Source organism: Petromyzon marinus, chromosome 38, assembly GCF_048934315.1.
Source record: "Petromyzon marinus isolate PM22_M1 ecotype Great Lakes invasive population chromosome 38, UKy_Petmar_22M1.pri1.0, whole genome shotgun sequence".
In the NCBI taxonomy this organism is placed as follows: domain Eukaryota; kingdom Metazoa; phylum Chordata; class Hyperoartia; order Petromyzontiformes; family Petromyzontidae; genus Petromyzon; species Petromyzon marinus.
The window spans coordinates 11,575,759-11,596,675 of NC_133704.1; the positions used below are offsets into that span (position 1 = coordinate 11,575,759).

General features: G+C 48.3%; 1 protein-coding gene across 1 annotated transcript; it reads left to right on the forward strand.

Annotated features, from left to right (window-relative positions):
* The first annotated feature begins 1,813 nt into the window (after positions 1-1,813).
* On the forward strand, positions 1,814-17,879 carry LOC116950105 (uncharacterized). Its single transcript, XM_032967559.2, has 4 exons — positions 1,814-3,545; positions 10,461-10,579; positions 14,230-14,431; positions 15,623-17,879. Exons 1-4 carry the CDS (start codon positions 2,744-2,746, stop codon positions 16,741-16,743), a joined length of 2,244 nt encoding a protein of 747 aa, XP_032823450.2. The 5' UTR covers positions 1,814-2,743; the 3' UTR covers positions 16,744-17,879.
* The last annotated feature ends 3,038 nt before the right edge of the window (positions 17,880-20,917 follow it).

A 20,917-nucleotide genomic window follows, 5' to 3' on the forward strand; every position in this document is an offset into this window, starting at 1 on the left:
TATTTTACCAGGAAAGACCCACTGAGCTACGTAGCTCTTTTTCAGAAGCGACCTGGCTTTCACAAACGATAGCTTGACAAAGTGGCTTATCACGTGGAAATGTATAGCAGCCAAATAATCTTTAAGAATCTAAAAGCATGTTTCTGGGGGGAGCATGGCTGAAGGGGCCCCAGGCTACAAAGAGGGTGGAAATGTACAGGGGCCGAAAATGTATTTATTGCTTGCACCGGGGCCAATAACAACCATGCGAATTCACTGGGAAGAGGCCCGATGACTAATTTTTGTACGCGAGCTTATTAACGTTTTAATAAATTGCAAATTCCATAACTTATTTGGCAATACGGCGCTGCACTAACAAGTCCATTATTTCGCGGGGCGCTTGGCCGTGCTCATTCTCACGTCGTTTTTGTTTTCACACGCTCCTTGAGATAATGATCACCTGCTGCTCGTTCCTTCTCCTCCTCCTCCTCACTCATCAAGGGTCAGGTGAATCGCTGGCCGCCACAAGCACACGCGTGAGTGAACAGATTACCATTCTAAGAAAATAGAAATAACCTAATGACCAATTATCCGTGTTCACTCCAAATCTGCGTTGGAAAACAACATTTAACGTATAGGAATAGGTTTTACCCTTTTAACTGGCACAAAAACTGACACCTTTATTCAAGGCATCATGTTTGCAATAACCACAACACAAGCAGTCAAAATGCAAACAAAAGAGACAACTCTGATAATAATATTGGCACTGTCCTTGAATTTGATTGGTCCACACCCGAGACGGCTTTTCTTAGAGCCTAGTCTCCACTGGTGTTGGACCAGAAGACGCCAAAAGGCGTACAACTCAAAAACAGCGCACTATCAGAGTATTGAGGGCTCGGGGTGAGCATTTACATTGAGGCCTCTTTTGCCAGTAACAAGATATAGTAATAGGTTTTACTCTTTTAACTGGCACAAAAACTGACACCTTTATTCAAGGCATCATGTTTGCAATAACCACAACACAAGTAGTCAAAATGCAAACAAAATACACAACTCTGATAATAATATGCATTGTCCTTGAATTTGATTGGTCCACACCCGAGACGGCTTTTCTTAGAGCCTAGTCTCCACTGGTGTTGGACCAGAAGACGCCAAAAGGCGTCAGAGTTGTCTTTTTTGTTTGCATTTTGACTGCTTGTGTTGTGGTTATTGCAAACATGATGCCTTGAATAATGGTGTCAGTTTTTGTGCCAGTTAAAAGGGTAAAACCTATTTCTATATCTTGTTACTGGCAAAGGAGGTCTCATAACATTTAACGTTTTGAATCGTGTGTGTGTTTTAGTTTTATCCCAGTTCAGGAGTTGACCAAACAAGTGTTTGAAACACATTTTTTTTAAATTCTTGTCATTTTTTTTGGGGGGGGGGGGTGGAAATATGTGGTAAACTTTTTATTTAATTAATATTTTTTACAGCCAATCCAACTGATTCCCAAACGCAAGCGACATTGATGGGAAGTGAGGGCCCCCGGTCCGCATGCATTAAGATTGTTTAGATTATTTTGCGTGTGACAAATGTCCCAATGTTAAAACAAAAAACAATCACGACGTTTCGATCACAACGCAAGCGACCTTCGTCAGGTGTCAATAACAAATCACGGAGGTAAATACAACAAAAAGATGAGAGACGAGAATTCAACAAACCTGAAAAAACATTATGTGAAGCACATCCAGTCAGGCCAACAACACAGTTAGACACTTCCTGGCGGACCACGAATTTCAGAAGTGTTAAATTTCGTGTTCAACTCTTCTGAAATTCGTGGTCCGCCAGGAAGTGTCTAACTGTGTTGTTGGCCTGACTGGATGTGCTTCACATAATGTTTTTTCAGGTTTGTTGAATTCTCGTCTCTCATCTTTTTGTTGTATTTACCTCCGTGATTTGTTCTTGACACCTGATGAAGATCGCTTGCGTTGTGATCGAAACGTCGTGATTGTTTTTTTGTTTTAATATAATTTTATTGTATTTCTACATACGTGACTTTACCGAAAAAACCAATGAGCAATTTTATGCAGTCACGAAAGCTATAATACTTTATTAATGTCCCAATGCTTTGTTGAAGCGATCGTTTGTGGTGGACAGGTCGCTTCTGAAAAATAAATTTATACCTCATTGGGCATTGCCTGGTAGGATGGGGATGGTTTAGTTATATTTGTTTTTTTTTACTTTTGGGGTGATTTGTTGACCTTTCTCGTACGTTGCACAACTTCTGTGTGTTTTTTGTTACTGCTTGTCGTTGTTGAAGTTCTTACCCCGTGGCCCCCTATCGGACGATTTAAATAAAAAAAGAGCTTTCCAGCTAGTCGGATTCCGCTTTGCATTCTGAAATAAATAAATAAATATTCCGGTTCCGAGACCACGTGGGGTGGGCCTGCCCCGCGAACCCACGTGGGGTGGGCGTCGAAGGCAAATGGCGGAATATGAAACGAATTTGAACACGCGTGGTGCCCTGAGGGTGCCCTGAGAGAGAGAGAGGCAGGGAGGCCTGCCGGCCGGCCGGCCGGGAAGGAGGAGAGATCTCTTGGTCGTCGTTACGGGGAGGGCAAGACGAGGGAGTCCTCCTTCCAGACCGCACCTCCTTCCCGAGCTGAGGAACGGAAGTTTCTCGCCATCTTCGCAAGCAACCCCCAGTAAAATTGTGTGGGTGGCGGGAGCCTCAATAATTGTCCGCCTCTCAGTGCGTGCGGCCCAACGTGGTACCTCTCAAAAAATGTCGTTACCATCATCACCATCACCACCAACAACAACATCACCACCACCAACAACATCACCACCAACAACATCACCACCAACAACATCACCACCATCAACATCACCACCACCAACAACATCACCACCACCACCGGCTCGAGGCTCCTGGCACGTGGCCCTCTACTCAGACGTGGAGAAGAGCGGCTACCTGACGAAGCGACGCAGCGGCCACCGCCGCTACTTCGTGTTGCGCGGGGCGTGCCAGTCGGCACGCCTGGAGTGTCACGACAGCCGAGAGAGCTGGCTGGGCAAGGGCCCTCCCGCCAAGGACGCCCACGAGAGAGGCGCCCGGGGTCCGCTGGCCCGCCTCGCCCGATGGCCCCTCGCGCACCTGCCGGGCCTCCGCCAGCGACCGCGTCGCGTCGTGCCCCTCTGCGGCCTCATGCACGTGGTCGAGCGGTCGGACGAGCGCTGCCCGCACGGCCTCGCGCTGCTCACCGACTCCGCGTACCTCGCCCTGGGGGCGCCCGACGAGGCCGAGCAACGCGCCTGGCTCTCGGCGCTGCGGGCCCTGGTGGCCGTCGACGGCGCGAAGCTGGGAGGCCCGTGGGGGGCCCTGCCGGCCGCGCCGGGAGGAGGAGGAGGAGCAGGCGGCGGCCCCGGGGCGCACCAGCGGCAGCAGCTGCTGCTGCTGGACGCGTGGCAGGGCGAGCTGCTGTCCCAAGATCTGGGGCTGACCACGTTGCTCGCGGGGCCCTGCAGGGTCTTCTTCTACACGGAGCACCTGCACTACGTGAGCCCAGCCAGGGGGCCGCGTACAGGTATGTGGGGTGCGTGGGGAGCGGTGGTGCAGCGGTTAGCACACCGCTGCGCCGCCGAGTTCGGTTCCCGCTCACGGCCAACACCGGCGACGATCGAACTGAACCTGTCCTGGGCCTCCCCAAGGTCGACTCGGCCTCAAATGAGTACCTGGTGCGGTGTGTAAACATCGCCACTGGGGAGACAAAAGCGGCCGGGCGTGGTGCTGGCCATCCACCCCATCGTGTGCCGAACCGGCCTTCATTGGTGCTACTCGCTAATAGAATTTGCCCCAACAGTCTGTGACAGGCTACACGGTGGATCTTTGTCTTTGTACGCTGGGTCATGTAGCCCGCATGCCCAGCCACCGCATGCCTTTAACAGTGTTCGGCCGTATAGAGGTGGGCTTAACGGGCGAGGCACGGGCTAGAGGAGAGATGGAGTGATGGGTGAGTGGGTGGGTGGGTGACACGGGCTAGAGAAGAGATGGAGTGATGGGTGAGTGGGTGGGTGGGTGAGTGACACGGGCTAGAGAAGAGATGGAGTGATGGGTGAGTGGGTGGGTGAGTGACACGGGCAAGAGAAGAGATGGAGTGATGGGTGGGTGGGTGGGTGAGTGACACGGGCTAGAGAAGAGATGGAGTGATGGTTGGGTGAGTGGGTGAGTGACATGGGCTAGAGAAGAGATGGAGTGATGGGTGAGTGGGTGGGTGAGTGACACGGGCTAGAGAAGAGATGGAGTGATGGGTGAGTGGGTGGGTGAGTGACACGGGCAAGAGAAGAGATGGAGTGATGGGTGAGTGGGTGGGTGAGTGACACGGGCTAGAGAAGAGATAGAGTGATGGGTGAGTGGGTGGGTGAGTGAAACGGGCTAGAGAAGAGATAGAGTGATGGGTGAGTGGGTGGGTGAGTGAAACGGGCTAGAGAAGAGATGGAGTAACGTGGTACAGGAGGATGTGGAGCTGAGTGGACTTGCCGATGACTGGTACCAGCGGTGTCAAGATCGGCCTCTTTGGAGGAGGCTCGTGAAGGACGCTACTCGGTGGTTGGATAAAATTGCGAGTTGGCACAGCAGAGCGTCCACGGGCTGGTGCCATCTATCAGTCATCTCGGTGGATCCACGGCACCTCCAGGGTCTGTCCCGTCACCTCCTGCCAGCGGGCGTTCCGACACTTCACGTGGCCTTAAAGTGCACCTAGCCTGGCACAGGCGCCGTGGCGAATTGCGGGTGTTGCAGTTGCACACTCGCCACCGGGGAGACACAAAGGCGGCCGGGGCGTGATGCTGGCCACCCAGTCACACCGCTTCGTGTCGCCGCAGCAGTGGCGGCCTTCATCGCTGCACAGCACTTGCCCCCCACACAGTCTGTGAAGGCTGATAACGGTGGGCTGGGTTGGGGGGGGGGAGTGTTTGAGGATGGTCTAACCCAGCGAGAATGACCCACGTTGGCCCCTCGCGGGGGAAACCGTTCGGTCGCGAGCGGTCCGAGCTCGCCGAGCCATCGAGGTGTGCAGGCGGTGCAACTGCACTCGGGTTCGGCGAGGTCCAGGCGCCGGGCCACGACGACGTGGGCAGGAGATGGAGGGGCGGGGGGCAGAAAGCCCCTCCCCCCCCCCCGCCTCATTTCATACATAGCACAAGGATATGTGCGATGTTTGTAAACATTATCTGCGAATCTTCTATTTTAACGGCCCGGCGTTGTTTGAATTATAAGAGGCTTTCAGATGGGCTGCATCAAAAAGTTATGAAACATGGACTCCCCCCCCCCTCCAGATGTGGGGGAGAAAAGTTGATCCAACAGGTTTACAGCAATTGTTGAGCCCCCCACCTCCACCCCCCCCCAAAAAAGTTTTTTTTTATTTTGTAGGCATATACACCTACACACCCTACATACAATAGTCAGTAGTGTCTACTATAGAGTCATATACACCTACACACCCTACATACAATAGTCAGTAGTGTCTACTATAGAGTCATATACACCTACACAGCCTACATACAATAGTTAGTAGTGTCTACTATAGAGTCATATACACCTACACACCCTACATACAATAGTCAGTGTCTACTATAGAGTCATATACACCTACACACCCTACATACAATAGTCAGTAGTATCTACTATAGAGTCATATACACCTACACACCCTACATACAATAGTCAGTAGTATCTACTATAGAGTCAGTAGTATCTACTTTAAAGACAGTAGTATCTACTATAGAGTCATACACCTACACACCCTACATACAATAGTCAGTAGTATCTACTATAGAGTCAGTAGTATCTACTATAGAGTCAGTAGTATCTACTTTAAAGACAGTAGTATCTACTATAGAGTCATATACACCTACACAACCTACATACAATAGTCAGTAGTATCTACTATAGAGTCAGTAGTATCTACTTTAAAGACAGTAGTATCTACTATAGAGTCATATACACCTACACACCCTACATACAATAGTCAGTAGTGTCTACTATAGAGTCATATACACCTACACACCCTATATACAATAGTCAGTAGTATCTACTATAGAGTCATATACACCTACACACCCTATATACAATAGTCAGTAGTGTCTACTATAGAGTCATATACACCTACACACCCTACACACAATAGTCAGTAGTATCTACTATAGAGTCAGTAGTATCTACTTTAAAGACAGTAGTATCTACTATAGAGTCATATACACCTACACACCCTACATACAATAGTCAGTAGTATCTACTATAGAGTCAGTAGTATCTACTTTAAAGACAGTAGTATCTACTATAGAGTCATATACACCTACACACCCTACATACAATAGTCAGTAGTGTCTACTATAGAGTCATATACACCTACACACCCTATATACAATAGTCAGTAGTATCTACTATAGAGTCATATACACCTACACACCCTATATACAATAGTTAGTAGTGTCTACTATAGAGTCATATACACCAACACACCCTACATACAATAGTCAGTAGTGTCTACTATAGAGTCATATACACCTACACACCCTATATACAATAGTCAGTAGTGTCTACTATAGAGTCATATACACCTACACACCCTACACACAATAGTCAGTAGTGTCTACTATAGAGTCATATACACCTACACACCCTATATACAATAGTCAGTAGTATCTACTATAGAGTCATATACACCTACACACCCTATATACAATAGTCAGTAGTGTCTACTATAGAGTCATATACACCAACACACCCTACATACAATAGTCAGTAGTGTCTACTATAGAGTCATATACACCTACACACCCTATATACAATAGTCAGTAGTGTCTACTATAGAGTCATATACACCTACACACCCTACACACAATAGTCAGTAGTATCTACTATAGAGTCAGTAGTATCTACTATAGAGTCAGTAGTATCTACTTTAAAGACAGTAGTATCTACTATAGAGTCATATACACCTACACACCCTACATACAATAGTCAGTAGTATCTACTATAGAGTCAGTAGTATCTACTTTAAAGACAGTAGTATCTACTATAGAGTCATATACACCTACACACCCTACATACAATAGTCAGTAGTGTCTACTATAGAGTCATATACACCTACACACCCTATATACAATAGTCAGTAGTATCTACTATAGAGTCATATACACCTACACACCCTATATACAATAGTCAGTAGTGTCTACTATAGAGTCATATACACCAACACACCCTACATACAATAGTCAGTAGTGTCTACTATAGAGTCATATACACCTACACACCCTATATACAATAGTCAGTAGTGTCTACTATAGAGTCATATACACCTACACACCCTACACACAATAGTCAGTAGTGTCTACTATAGAGTCATATACACCTACACACCCTACACACAATAGTCAGTAGTGTCTACTATAGAGTCATATACACCTACACACCCTACATACAGTAGTCAGTAGTGTCTACTATAGAGTCATATACACCTACACACCCTACACACAATAGTCAGTAGTGTCTACTATAGAGTCATATACACCTACACGCCCTACACACAATAGTCAGTAGTGTCTACTATAGAGTCATATACACCTACACACCCTACATACAATAGACAGTAGTGTCTACTATAGAGTCATATACACCTACACACCCTACATACAATAGTCAGTAGTATCTACTATAGAGTCAGTAGTATCTACTTTAAAGACAGTAGTATCTACTATAGAGTCATATACACCTACACACCCTACACACAATAGTCAGTAGTGTCTACTATAGAGTCATATACACCTACACACCCTACATACAATAGTCAGTAGTGTCTACTATAGAGTCATATACACCTACACACCCTATATACAATAGTCAGTAATGTCTACTATAGAGTCATATAAACCTACACACCCTATATACAATAGTCAGTAGTGTCTACTATATAGTCATATACACCTACACACCCTACACAATAGTCAGTAGTGTCTACTATAGAGTCATATACACCTACACACCCTACACAATAGTCAGTAGTGTCTACTATAGAGTCATATACACCTACACACCCTACACAATCGTCAGTAGTATCTACTATAGAGTCATATACACCTACACACCCTATATACAATAGTCAGTAGTGTCTACTATAGAGTCATATACACCTACACACCCTACACACAATAGTCAGTAGTGTCTACTATAGAGTCATATACACCTACACACCCTACATACATTAGTCAGTAGTGTCTACTATAGAGTCATATACACCTACACACCCTACATACAATAGTCAGTAGTGTCTACTATAGAGTCATATACACCTACACACCCTATATACAATAGTCAGTAGTGTCTACTATAGAGTCATATGCACCTACACACCCTACATACAATAGTCAGTAGTGTCTACTATAGAGTCATATACACCTACACACCCTATATACAATAGTCAGTAGTGTCTACTATAGAGTCATACACCTACACACCCTACATACAATAGTCAGTAGTATCTACTATAGAGTCATATACACCTACACACCCTATATACAATAGTCAGTAGTGTCTACTATAGAGTCATATACACCTACACACCCTATATACAATAGTCAGTAGTGTCTACTATAGAGTCATATACACCTACACACCCTATATACAATAGTCAGTATTGTCTACTATAGAGTCATATACACCTACACACCCTACATACAATAGTCAGTAGTGTCTACTATAGAGTCATATACACCTACACACCCTACACACAATAGCCAGTAGTGTCTACTATAGAGTCATATACACCTACACACCCTACACACAATAGTCAGTAGTGTCTACTATAGAGTCATATACACCTACACACCCTACATACATTAGTCAGTAGTGTCTACTATAGAGTCATATACACCTACACACCCTATATACAATAGTCAGTATTGTCTACTATAGAGTCATATACACCTACACACCCTACATACAATAGTCAGTAGTGTCTACTATAGAGTCATATACACCTACACACCCTACACACAATAGCCAGTAGTGTCTACTATAGAGTCATATACACCTACACACCCTACACACAATAGTCAGTAGTGTCTACTATAGAGTCATATACACCTACACACCCTACATACATTAGTCAGTAGTGTCTACTATAGAGTCATATACACCTACACACCCTATATACAATAGTCAGTAGTGTCTACTATAGAGTCATATGCACCTACACACCCTACATACAATAGTCAGTAGTGTCTACTATAGAGTCATATACACCTACACACCCTATATACAATAGTCAGTAGTGTCTACTATAGAGTCATATACACCTACACACCCTACATACAATAGTCAGTAGTATCTACTATAGAGTCATATACACCTACACACCCTATATACAATAGTCAGTAGTGTCTACTATAGAGTCATATACACCTACACACCCTATATACAATAGTCAGTAGTGTCTACTATAGAGTCATATACACCTACACACCCTATATACAATAGTATTGTCTACTATAGAATCATATACACCTACACACCCTACATACAATAGTCAGTAGTGTCTACTATAGAGTCATATACACCTACACACCCTACACACAATAGCCAGTAGTGTCTACTATAGAGTCATATACACCTACACACCCTACATACAATAGTCAGTAGTGTCTACTATAGAGTCATATACACCTACAACACCCTCCACACTATAGAGTCAGTATCTACTATAGAGTCAGTAATATCGACTATGGAGTCAATAGTATCTACTATAGTCAGGCCGTCGAAATTCTAGCAACCTAAATGTTACATTTAGGCCAATGAAGTCCACCCCGGGTTTAAAGGATGTTAACTCGTGTGGTATACAGGAGTTGGTCGTGAGTTCGGTGCCGACCTTGACGCCCGTTGTATATTTGGAGTTTGCGTCTCTCTCTCCCTGTGGTCACGTGGATTTTTTTCTCCACGTCCTCCGGGTTTTCTCTCCACATTTAGCACATTTAGAGTATTTGGCTGCTATAAGTTTTCACATGAACCATTTCGTTGAGCTATGAATTGTGATGGGTTGCTTCTGAAAAGGGGCTACATAGCTCAGTGGGCCTTAGTTGTTAAAATAAAAAATAGTTTTTAGTTTTATGGAGTTAAAAAAACGAAAACCTAGGTAAATCGATTCTTAAATCATGACCCATGAATCCTGACCGCCCTTCGGACCGTAACCCTGGCTGCTGTAGACGAAGCATGGATCTGTGAAATGAATCTGAACCTACATTTAGACTTGAGGAATCTGATGAGCCATGAAGCTCTTTTTTTCCCACAGATGTCCAGTTTAGGTTGGTCAGCAAGTTACAACAACAAGCAATACGCAAAAACACGATAGGAGTGCAAAATAGAGAAATAAAATAACCAAGTCACTTGTAAATAAATATAAAAGTAAGTTGTAGAATGCAGCGAGGCGTGCGGCTGTGTGTTGCAGATGCCACCAGGGTGATCGTCAGCCTGTTTTGTATCAAGTACTTCGGTCACAGCGATGACTGCTTCTTCATCACCTTGGGCAATTCCTCGGATCTGGGACCAGGACAGATCTGGATGAGGGTATGTAATCGATTTATATTTGTGTGTTATCACCACCAACATCATCATCATCATCAACCGTGGTCTATCCAGTGCCGGATAAAGGTCTCCTCACTACGCCATCCGCCCCTACATAGTCCTGCAATGCCACACTCAATTTCACTCCTGCACGTGAACTGATTACCCTGGCTCTCTATCTCTTGCGGTTGGCGTACTCTGGGGGCGCGTTCTTTCCCCACCGGCCATCTTCGCTCCTGGCGACGTGTCCTCCCGCCCCACTTTTCTTAACCAACAACTCGAAACATTCGTCAATAATAAAAAGTAAATGCAGTATTGTTTTTATATTCGGTGACGTTTTGGCCAGTGGCCCTTCTGCATATCACATCAAAGAAAGGACATTGCCCATAACATCGCCTGTTATATGTATATTTGCTTTTTAGGCCACAGTGTTATTGCCAAATGTGTTGAGTTTTTTTTGGTTGTTTGTGGCAGTTCCAAAGCAGTATCACCAAATAATTTAAGTTTTCATCAGTCGTTTTGATGTCTCTAACTTGTGTGTGTTCTCAGATCCTGGTTTAATCACAAAACTAGCCACACAGAGCATTTAGAAGCGGACATTATTATTAAATCCATCAGCCTTTCTACACAAATACGGTGTTATTAAGCAGGATTATTTTAACGCATGCAAACTTGGGACTGGTTTCAACATTTTTTATGTCATCATGTTGTTGAATGAGCATATGTTATCAATGAGAGGACTCCACGTAACATCTGGTAATCCAGCAAGCGTTTGTTTATTTACTTGAACCGACGCAGAAACAGGAGTTTTGTTTATATTAGCATTTACCCATAATGCTCCATGGCAACCCATGATGAGCTTGTGTACGGTATGGATCCCAACGATGATGGTGACCATCATCGCACCACAGATTTAGGGCACGGTTGGCTAGGTACGGCGCGACAGAAGTGATACATACATACGGGATCACGCTCTCATCGTCGTTGCTGTTCTTGGTTGGGCAGAGCCCGCTGAAAATAAGCGACGATCTCCTGCCGTGCGAGCGGTCTGTGCTCGCGCATTCTCTTGCGAAGCGTGCACGAGGCTGATGACGGACGGCGACACCACGACGAGGTGGAGCGATGAGATTGGTTTGTGTGCAGGAGGTGGATTTGTGGCAGCGCAGGACCGTGAGGGATGGCCGACGTCGCTGAGAGATCTTCGCCCAGCACTCGATAGACAATGGCACGTGATGATGATGATGACGGTGGTGATGCGAGTGTGGTGATGATTATTCCGCTGCTACTGTCTCGCGACTCCTGAAACCGCTGCGAAGATGAGGCGCTCCACGTGACGCGTTTTTCCGCGTTCCTCTTATCCGTCGGTATTTGCGGATAAGAAGATGGGTCGGGTGGAAAATTGCTCCCCTTCGCTTTTAATCGTGGCTCTTGAGTTACCCAGAGGCAGTCTCCTGGAAATACTACGGCCCTAGTAGTGTAAAGCGATGGCAGATTCCTTCACTAGTCTGCCTTCTTCCATGGGTGTCTGTGCAGAGTAATGCGCGACATTCATTCCTGAAAAATAGCAAAGTAAGTCGAATCGCGCTGTACGAATCCTATTTTCCCCAAAGACAGGCACGTTATATTCCGAAGAAAAATTAAGCATTTCATTTCATGATTTTAGCCGTGGATTTACAAAATATGTTATAAATGTAATACTAAATAATAATATTAACATTCCAAACACACTTAAAAGGGAGTTTAATAAGATGTATTGATATTGAAAATATTATTGCAAAGATTGATTTAATCAGGAGTAACTTCAGGGCTTCCTGGATGCTTGCATAGACTTTCCCCAGATCTCCGACGGCTACGCTAAGCCCATGACACTCGGTACTGCCGTGATGCGGTGACGCCCTCGGCAATATTTGTTTTTACTGTGAATTTTTATCAATGGAAATAATTGTTTACTTTAATTCATTTTTACTTTACAATGCTTTTTCTTGTTTTCCTGAACGCATAACTGTGAAACGCATAGCGTGAGTGTGGAGCATACGTCTTAAAGATGAATAGCGTAACTGCGAATAGGCACTATTGGGACGCCTGTAGTTATATTCAAGAATGTACATTGGTATATTGGCCTGCGAACAGCACTCCCATATCGATGGCATTAAGAGGAGTCGGCGACTTTATTTTTTATGATTCCAACATTTAATAGCAACAGATTAATATTTGCATGCATTTGAAATAGTTTTGTTTTCGTTTGTAACAGGTGTATATGATTACCAGGCTGAATTGTCACCAAACTTTCAGTTCCGACTGGGAGAATTAAAAAAGTCAAGAGTTCGCTCCAACATGTCTCCACTGTGTCATTAGACCTCCTTTGCCAGTACCAAAATATAATAATAATAGGGTTTTTCCCCTTTTTTCTGGCAACAAAACTGAAACCTTTTTACGAGGATCCATGTCTGCATTAACCACAATACCTGCAGTCAAAATGCAAACAAAAAACATACTATGATAATATATGCATTGTCCTTGAAACTGATTGGTCCACACCAAGGGACGACTTTCTTTTGGCCTCGACCAGATGGCGTCATCTGATTGTGTGTAGCTCCACCCCTGCCCTGGTGCTCCACCCCCCGTCGTGTAGCTCCACCCCTGCCCTGTAGCGCCACCCCCCCATCATGTAGCGCCGCCCCCCCCCGTTGTGTAGCGCCGCCCCGGTCGTGTAGCGCCGCCCCCTGTCGTGTAGCGCCACCCCCTATCGTGTAGCGCCACCCTCCGTCGTGTTGCGCCACCTCACGTCATGTAACCCCACCCCCCTTGCGAGTAGCTCCACCCCCCGTTGTGTAGCTCCGCCCCCTATCATGTAGCGCCACCTCACGTCATGTAGCCCCACCCCCCTGGTGAGTAGCTCCACCCCCCGTTGTGTAGCTCCACCTGCTGTCCTGTAACTCCACCCCCCGTCCTGTAGCTCCACCCATGCTATCCTGGCGTGTCAACTAACGCATGGCCGCCAATTACGCTTGAAAGTCCTTTTTGGCCCTCTGCAAAACGAGGGTTCTGCACCCATGCTGCGGGCCAAGAAAGTCCGCCGTCAGCGCGAAGGCGTTGGGGGCCGTCCATAAATGACGTCATGCACCTGGGGGGGGGGGGTCAGACATTTGTGACGATGTGTGACGAACGGGGGGGGGAGGGGTTGAGAAATGTGACGTCACATCAAAATGCGCAACTTTAAATAAATATAGGCAGCACGTTCTACTTAATTAAATTGACTTTTTTATAAATGTTTTCCCCTACAACATCAGAGTGCAGCGCCACATTAAATACGCGCTACAATGGCAATAGTTTAAAGCGATTTGAAGTATGTTTTATATTTTTTGGGGGGGGGGGGGGGGGAGCAGAGCTTTGTGACGTCATATTTGAGGGGAGGGGTCTGACTTTTTGTGACGTCGTGTGACGAAGGGTGCGGGGGGGGGGGGAATCGTCCAAAATAGCGTGACGTCATTTATGGACGGGCCCCTTGGCAGCCGCTCCAGCGCGGGGCAGTGTGAGCCCCGGCCTGCAGGTGACGGCTGCCCAACGCACGCGGATGGCACCCGGTACCAACGCCTCCGTGGCCCCCGTCGTTGTCGTCGTGTTGCCCGTTGCGTTGGCGCTGCGAGATGCAGGTGGAGGACGACACCATGGCGGCGGCCATTCACCACAATCTCCTGCTGGCCGTGGAGGAGCTGTCGCTGTGCCGGATGTGGAGCCGGCCGCAGCCCCCGCGGCCCAAGCTCTGCTCGTCCGCGTCGACGGCGCGGAGACGTCTCGGCAGCTCCGGGCTCCGCGGCCACGCCCCGCCGCAGCGTGCGCCACGAGAGCTGCCTGGCGCGTAACCGTCGCTTGCCCGCCCGAGCTCCAGCTACCGCGCGGGTGGCGGTAGCGCTGGCCCTAGACCCGCCGCTGACCAGTGCGGTGAAGTATGGTTTAACGACCCTCGTTGCCGACACGGTGTGGAGAGGCCCTCATCCTGCAGTGTATTTTCCGATTACTCTACCAAAAATAGATTCGTAAAAGCTGTTTAATATATTCACACGACTATTTATTAGTATTGTCCTGAGACAGTGGTTACATTTACACATTATTATGATCAAAGGCCAGTCCCTCATAACTATGACTACTTTCCACAAAGTCAAACTCAGTTTATGAACCGCAATGGATGATGACAGACCCAAGTAGATCTCCCCCCCCCCCCGACTAGGATTTGAACTCACAAACTTCCGATTTGGAGTTGTACACTCTGACCACAGTGCCACTCGGCAGTTTTAATTTTACGAGAACACTCCCTGGACTTTTCCGATTTCAATTATTCATTCGGACTTTTATTATTTTAGCAACGCCAGAAAACTCGCGGCAATTGAACGCACGCTATGGAAACTGGTGCAGTGATGCCGCCCCTGATTGCCTCTTCGGCTTTCTGAAAAAGAAATGTCGCTGCTCTTAACTTCACCACGCCGGGTCAGTGTGGTTTATGTAGATCTCACAAGATCAGGGGCGTTTAATATGAAGGCAAGGTCAGGTGACGTGTCTATGTTGACTTCCTGTATCTTGTCCTGATGATGTTTTTGGTGTAGTTTTAAACGAATCGCCCATATCAATTCTAGATTTAAAGCTTTCGTAACTGCTAGGATCCATACTCTTTTGTTCTATTGGGTAAAGTCAGGTATTTTATTTTTTTACCTACGTGACTTTACCCAATAGAACCAAAGAGTACGCCCATATCTAATTGCTAAACTTGTTTGTGAAGATCGTTCCTCGACTCGCCGGGGACCTGAAGCGATAATAATTTGCACAGCGTTGAATGCTTATACATCACTTGACAATATAGTTTGGTTGTGTCGCGTGGTGCAGTGTCTTTGACGACACGAATTGGCCCGGATCTTTACGTAGTCCTAACCCAAAAATCATAAACTATAAGATTATCTGCGAAAAGGTGCACGTGAAGTGATTATGTTTTGGTTGTAACCAAACAAACGCTGCTAATTCCAAAAACAATTTGTCGTTGTGCCCCGTGCGTAGACGGACAAGCGGACTGTCCGTGCGTGGAAGTGGACTTGGTGGCCGCACTCTGCGCCGGCAGTGGAGCCGGCCGCTCTCCCTGCGCTCCCTTCCCGTGCGAGGCCGCGGCTCCCTCTGTTCCTCAGCCCGGCTACCCCGCTCATGACGACGCGAGTGAACGCCGTCCCTCCAGCTCGGCCACCTTCCGGAACCGGTTCCTCAACAGCGAGCGAGGCCCCGGCGACAAATCACCGCCGCCGCCTCGAGGGCGCGTCGGCGGCAAGGCGTCGGCACAGCAAGCGGGACGGGCCGGCAAAGCCTCTTCCGCCTATTTATCGATGAATATCGTGAGCATGGCGGCGGCTGCGGAACCGTTCCGGGGTGGGCATCGCTCGCCGACGGCGCCGCCAAGTTTTTGGAGAGCCGGCGCGACCGCCGTTCGGCAATATTGGAGCCACCACCGCACCACCGTGACGCCCCGCGGGGAACCACGGGAGGGAAGCGCCGCCACGACGGCCGACGAAGCCGGCCACCCCGCAGCGCCGCCCATCGCCCGCCAGGGCCAGTACATGTTGATGCGGCAGGCGAACACGAGCCGCCACCAGGCCGCGTTTTGCCAGCGGTGCGCGGCAGGCGGTTTCTCTGGCGGGCCAATGAGCGATGCTGAGGGCGCGGCGGAAACGGCGTGGGGCGACGCCGCCGTGGCGCACCGCAGCGCCCGGCGGCCGAGGCCGTGCGACGCGTACGACACGCTCCCGCGTCGGCCGACGGCGGCCCTCCTCCCGCTGCCCAGCGTCTACATGTTCATGGCTCCCGGGGTCTCCGGTGTTCGGCGCGGCGATCGCCGGCCCGGCTTGTTGTCCAGCTCCAGCGCTGAGACGGTGACGGGGTTGGACGCCCCCGGAAGACGTTCCTCCTCCTCCTCGTCCTCCTCTTCCTCCCTCCCCTCGTCCTCCCCGGCGAACTCGGGCGACGGCGTCGCGTCCCCGCGGAGCGGCGCTTCGCCGCCGAGCGCCGCGCTGGCGCCGCGCTGCCGGGGCGCGAGCGAGCGCGGCGATGGGGGGGGCGGCAGGGCGCACGGTCACTCGTGCCGCTCGACCGGTGAGCCGGACGAGCACTCGCTGGCGCACGTGTCTCGCTGACTTTGCGCATCCCCTCTCCTTAACCCGACGGTTTCAATCGGCGAGGGCTCTGGCCGGTTTCAGCGGCGGAGAGAAGGTCTCTACGCGGCCGCTCGGTACGGCAAGCGTCGAGGGGGCGCGTCGAGGTTGGGCCGTGCGTCGAGCGGTTTCCTGTCTGTAGCCCCGTGGCGACCCGCTCCTGGTGGTTCGGCGTTGGAGCGAGCGGCTCGCAGTCGGAGTTCAAATCCTGGTCGGGTTGTCCATTCGGTCTTAACTTGTCGCCTGGGTGGAATGAATGAGTACTACTTTATGTGCAAGTCAAGGACGGTTGTCTAATGGGATAGGCTCTCACCCGTGCCATAGTTTATCTGGCATTTCCACCACTGGCTCGCTGGGTTTTCCCCGATCGCAAATGCACGGGCAGAACTTGTCATGATCGCGTGCCGACACGGACGCACAGACACAAATATTGTCGTCAATAAGACACAAATCCTAACCGTTAGCTTGCCCGTCTTAGTCAACCACTCACATTACCTTTAACCACAATACTTATCAAGCAGCCATTGGCCCCTACGCCTAATTGCATTTGCCAACCAGACCCTAACCCACAGTAACTAACCAAACACTAACCCTACCCCTGACCTCCCAAACGAGCCAGCTAGACCCTAATACTAACCTCATTATCCACCCAGCGACTGTCCAGCACAGGCCCAGCACTCTAACCATACCCCCACCTCTCTTGCTTCTCCGAGGCCACTTTCACTTTCTGTCTTCAACGTTTTGTGCACACGGCACCGCCGATCGATGGTAAAACCCACCAAAGAGACTCGTAGTCCCGTGTGTTTTTTTTCAAGATGTATTTCTCTTCGTTTTTACTCCGCCTCTGATTTAGCTAGGAAAAGGGAATAACTTAGCTGGCCTAGGTATTGAGTTTATTTATTTTGTTGCAGTCTAATGTACTTTGCAAGGCTTTTGTTTTTGTTGCCAAAGTGGAGAATTTAATTCCGCGACATTGCCCCGAGTTTGTGCGCACGTCACGTGACGTGGGCTCGTTCCGCCCGGTGGCCGTCTCGCGTCGCGTTCCTGTAAACGGTGCGGATTAGTAATAGTTTTATTTGTTTGGAAAACTTCACAATAAACGTTCCTGAATTGCAAAATATGTCGGCGTTTGTCTGTACCCCTGTAACACGTTACAGCGCGTGCGTCAATCCGCTGCTGTGTAGGGTGCAGTGGTATTGAAAAATCGTAAAATTACCTCGGCAACCTACCGCGTGGCGTGTGGCAAACCCTTGTCCAGCAGTCGACTAATGGACAATGGGCACCCTTTTTTTGTCGTGTGCTGTGTGCTGTTTTTTTTTTATTAAACGCGTGCGTTTGCACCGAGCCAGGTGGCAGATTCGTCACGGTGGCTGGGAGATGTTAACTCCCTCTCCTGGTGTGCAGGAGGTTGTGGGTCCGATCCCGACCCTGACGCCTGCTGTTGTATATTTGTAGTTTGCGTGTCTCCCATCATCATCACGGTGGCTAGGAGATGTTGACTACCTCGCCTGGTATGCAGGAGGTCGTGGGTTCGATCCCAACCTCGATGCCTGCTGCTTATTTGGAGTTTGTGGTGTCCCTCTATCTCTCTTTCCCCTGTGGTCACGTGCATTTTCTGCGGGTCTTCTGGTTTTTTTGTTGTCTCTCCACATTTAGAAACACGCGTATTCGAGGCTTCGGCTGCTGTACAGTTCCACGTGACAAGCCACTTCGTTGAGCTATCATTTGTGGCCAGGTCGCTTCTGAAAAAGAGCTCAATAGCGGCGTGGGCCTGACCTGGTAAAATAGAAAATATTTTAGTTTATAATACATACAGTAATCGTCTGTCTTGCACAACAGGTACTGTTCAGGTTGTCACGTAAGCCCCACCCATGGAGCTTTTCTCCATCCAGCATCCGCTTGTGATTGGGATGTAATTGTCCGTCACATGTAGCTTGTCCCAACCTGTAACTTGTTCACTGTAGCATAATCGACGCATACTACCAGCCCCCCAAAAACGTTGTCGAGGACGTGGAAACATTGGTCCGATTCGCTCGTGCAACGAGAGAGATTTAACCTCTTGGGAAGGATGCCGTGCATTTTTGTGTACGTAACAGCACTTGTGTACGTAACAGCACTTGTGTACGTAACGACACTTGTGTAAGTAACAACACTTGTGTACGTAACGGCACTTGTGTACGTAACAGCACTTGTGTACGTAACGACACTTGTGTACGTAACGGCACTTGTGTACGTAACGACACTTGTGTACGTAACGACACTTGTGTACGTAACGGCACTTGTGTACGTAACGACACTTGTGTACGTAACGGCACTTGTGTACGTAACGACACTTGTGTACGTAACGACACTTGTGTACGTAACGACACTTGTGTACGTAACGACACTTGTGTACGTAACGGCACTTGTGTACGTAACAACACTTGTGTACGTAACGACACTTGTGTACGTAACGGCACTTGTGTACGTAACGACACTTGTGTACGTAACAGCACATGTGTACGTAACAGCAATTGTGTACGTAACGACACTTGTGTACGTAACAGCACTTGTGTACGTAACGACACTTGTGTACGTAACAACACTTGTGTACGTAACAACACTTGTGTACGTAACGGCACTTGTGTACGTAACGGCACTTGTGTACGTAACGGCACTTGTGTACGTAACGGCACTTGTGTACGTAACGACACTTGTGTACGTAACAACACTCGAGACCAGCGGTTCTTAATTTTTACTGCAGCCTTTGCACCCCTTTGATTCTCAATCGCAAAAACGTTTTAGCATGTTAATAATTACACAGGGGGGGGTTGATGACACAAAGTCCGTTTTAACTTACGTGCCCGTGCTCAAGTTGTTTTCGATTAATTAGGGGCCGTCCGTAAATGACGTCACGCGATTTTTTACCCCCCCCCCCCCCACTCTCGTCACGGCGTCACAAAAAGTCAGACCCCCTCTCAAATATGACGTCACAAAGCTCTGCCCCCCCCCCAAAAAAAAATGTACACATGCTTCAAATCGCTTTAAACTATTGTCATTGTAGTGTGTATTTAATGTGGCGCTGCACTCTGATGTAGGAGAAAACATTTATTAAAAAGTCTAAGTAGAGCGTGTTGTCTATATTCATTTAAAGTTGCGCATTTAGACGTGACGTCACATTTCTCAAACCCCCCCCTTCCCTCGTCACGCATCGTCACAAATGTCTGACCCCCCCAGGTGCGTGACGTCATTCATGGACGGCCCCTTCTAAAAAAAATCATCTGCCTGTCTCGCACCCCCCCTCCCGCCCTGGGGGTGAGAACCACCGCAGCTTGTGTGTCGAACTACGGCCGGATGATGAAAACAGCTCTACAAGGGATGCCATGGTGGGCCTTCACCACCACCACTTGCGTTCTCCCGTCTTCAAAGTGTTTCCTCGCGCGGGACGAGAGGGCCCTCTCCGTGCTCTACCGTGCTGTTAAGATTCCCCCTGGAACATTTTGCACCTCCGATGAGCGCGGCCGGCCACGTACGGTGCCAATGAAAGTTCAGCAAACTGCGACCAATACTTCGTTCAGCCGGGGTACACACCGCACCCCATTGGCCAGTGCGGTGTTGGTGCAAGGCGTTTATTTTGATAGGTCCATCGGGAAGAGCCGGCGGCCTGAACCGACAAGAGTTGAACTAAAGCAACTCCACACATTTCGTCCAAAGCACTGTGGCCTTAACATAAACATTTCGACGTTTCGGGCGATGGCCTTAGGGACCGTCCATAAATGACGTCACGCGATTTTTGGACGATTTTTGACCCCCCCCCCCTCCACCTTCGTCACACGGCGTCACAAAAAGTCAGACCCCCCCTCAAATATGACGTCACAAAGCTCTGCCTCCCCCCCACCCCCTACAAAAAAATAAAACATGCTTCAAATCGCTTTAAACTATGGTCATTGTAGTGCGTATTTAATGTGGCGCTGCACTCTGATGTTTATTAAAAAGTATATTTTATTAAGTAGAACGTATTGTCTATATTCATTTAAAGTTGCGCATTTAGACGTGACGTCACATTTCTCAAACCCCCTCCCCCCCTCGTCATACATCGTGACAAATGTCTGACTCCCCCCCCCCCTCCCAGGTGCGTGACGTCATTTATGGACGGCCCCTTACACGTCACACACAG

Excerpts from the sequence above, each read along its gene's own strand:
- LOC116950105 (XM_032967559.2), top strand. The coding sequence starts at position 2,744 with ATGTCGTTACCATCATCACCATCACCACCAACAACAACATCACCACCA. Across the intron at positions 3,546-10,460 it reads AGCCAGGGGGCCGCGTACAG|ATGCCACCAGGGTGATCGTC; the intron begins GTATGTGGGGTG and ends TGTGTGTTGCAG. Across the intron at positions 14,432-15,622 it reads TGCGCCACGAGAGCTGCCTG|ACGGACAAGCGGACTGTCCG; the intron begins GCGCGTAACCGT and ends CCCCGTGCGTAG.